We start from the raw sequence: 1975 nt of genomic DNA, 5'->3' as shown, positions 1-1975 counted from the left end.
CAAAAAAGTCGGTGGTAATGGCAAATGGGGACTGGAGGCTGAGGTCGGAATGAGCCGCAAGACGTTCTTTTGGTTCGAGCTGGCGCTGCGGCTGTTCCCGAATGCGAGCTACATCGCGAAGCAGAAACCAACGATGAAACGGAGCTTAGCTTTACCCGCGCACTCCCTACAGAATAATATCTAACAGGGCCCCAGTACAGCCCTCTGCGCGGCAGCGTGCGCAGGTCGGCGAGGTACTGCGGCACGCGCAGGAACATGTCGTCGTCTCCCATGACGCTGGCGAGGGATGTTGTATGGAAGTTTGTGTCGTATAGGCCTCTGCAGCGCTTAGCCCGACTGCCCTACACCAGTCAGCGACTGCTGGAGTACCAGGCGTTGAATATGAACAGCGAAGACATTATGGTGGGTCGCGTGCTGTACGAGGTGCGTTATTCAAACCTGTACATTGTAACTGAAGGTGTGTGCCGATTTCACGACATTCATAAAGGGGAAAAGCTGTCGAATGTGAAGCCAATCTCCGTTGCTGTGCACCATGTGCTTGAGGGGGACTACGCACAGCTGATGGAGCGCTTTGGTGACGACATTGCACCTATTGCTCAGAGGTTCGCGCGTGTTCGTGAACGCTACCTAACATTTCCTTGTAAACAGTGGTTGCATGAGAGGTTGATATATTACTCTAGGTTGGTGGCATGACTGACATTGCATTTGTTTGCCATGTTGGCTTTTTGTGTTTTCTGCCAACTTTGAGAATTATTGACATGCTGTTTTTTTTTTTCGTGGTCTTTGGTTGCTTGAGACGTGACATGTGGTTGCTTTCTGGACATATACTCCGTAATTGATGTTTGCTCTCCTTTTTAAGTGTGCGTTTCCATTTTTGTTGCCTTAACATATTTGCGAAGGCTTTTTGCTTCTCTGTGCCAAGCATAACGACCTTTCCTTCTAGTTGTATAGTGTGGTGGATGCCCTCTGCTCTATTTTCTTTCTCTCCTGCTGCCCAGTGTTAGCATGTGCTCTAGTGGTGGTGCCGTTGCAGTGGGACTTTGCCGTTTCTGCAACACTGCATACTTCCTGGCTGGCGGTCGCCGCTGCTGAACTCCCGGCCCCCGCCCCTCACTCCCAGCGTGAAGTTTGGGGTTTCTTGTATGTGGAGCGTCTCAATGGATACTCTGACACAATAACGTCTAAATCTCAACGGGTGCTGTGAAGGAGAGTGCCCACTACGTTGTTATAGGAGGGGTGGATAGCAGCAAGTCTACTTGTGATTGACTGCGCCCTTTTTTTTGTCGCTGATGGTATGTGAGTTGTGAGGGAGAACTCTTGTCCGAAGTACGTGTTGCGCACGCTGATGCTTGTGCCTCTTGGGCACAATGAGACCCGATCATCATGACTGAATAGGCACTGAGGACTTCAATCCGCTTGCTCCGTTGCATCAGCATTACATCTCAGGATGTCCTTAACAGCTTCAGTGTATTCCAGTCACGTTGATTCGGCTTTCGCCTCCCAGCCTTCACCGTAAGCAACGACGGTGGCGAGGACGTGGCATCGGAGTTGTGGGTAACGTCGCTGCGTGATAATCATGGTTTCGAACGCAATCATCTTTATTGGCCTATAGAACTTCTCCCACTGAGTTCTGCGAGCTGACCCATGCTTCACCTTCTGTGAAAGGAGACGTAGCTGATGTAACTAAAAACAGATGGAGGTGTAGCTTCCTCAGCTACATTACACACAACGTTCTTGACACTGTGGAAACACGGTCACTTTCTCATTGTGTTCGGCGTCTCATTGATCTACACGGACGCGAGAGCGAGGTGTCGCTGCGTCGCCGCGGGGTGTATTGGGGGGGTTCCCGTTAACGAAGCTGCGCGAAAAGGTCATGTTACTCATCGGTTTCGTTTCTTTGCGGGAATGCTCTACACACTAGCGAGGGATGTGGTGCAGCAGCTTGTATCGTTTGAGCCTGTGCGACGGCTGGTGC

At 50.9% G+C, this 1975-nt stretch overlaps 1 protein-coding gene across 1 annotated transcript; it reads left to right on the top strand.

Annotated features, from left to right (window-relative positions):
* Window positions 1-255: 255 nt before the first annotated feature.
* On the top strand, window positions 256-693 carry DQ04_18161000 (putative UDP-Gal or UDP-GlcNAc-dependent glycosyltransferase; the record flags this gene model as incomplete). Its single annotated transcript, XM_009317675.1, has 1 exon — window positions 256-693. One exon carries the CDS (start codon window positions 256-258, stop codon window positions 691-693), a length of 438 nt encoding a protein of 145 aa, XP_009315950.1.
* Window positions 694-1975: the final 1282 nt, after the last annotated feature.

Source organism: Trypanosoma grayi (assembly GCF_000691245.1).
Source record: "Trypanosoma grayi strain ANR4 Tgr_1816_V1, whole genome shotgun sequence".
In the NCBI taxonomy this organism is placed as follows: domain Eukaryota; phylum Euglenozoa; class Kinetoplastea; order Trypanosomatida; family Trypanosomatidae; genus Trypanosoma; species Trypanosoma grayi.
This window is presented reverse-complemented; position numbering and strand designations above follow the sequence as displayed.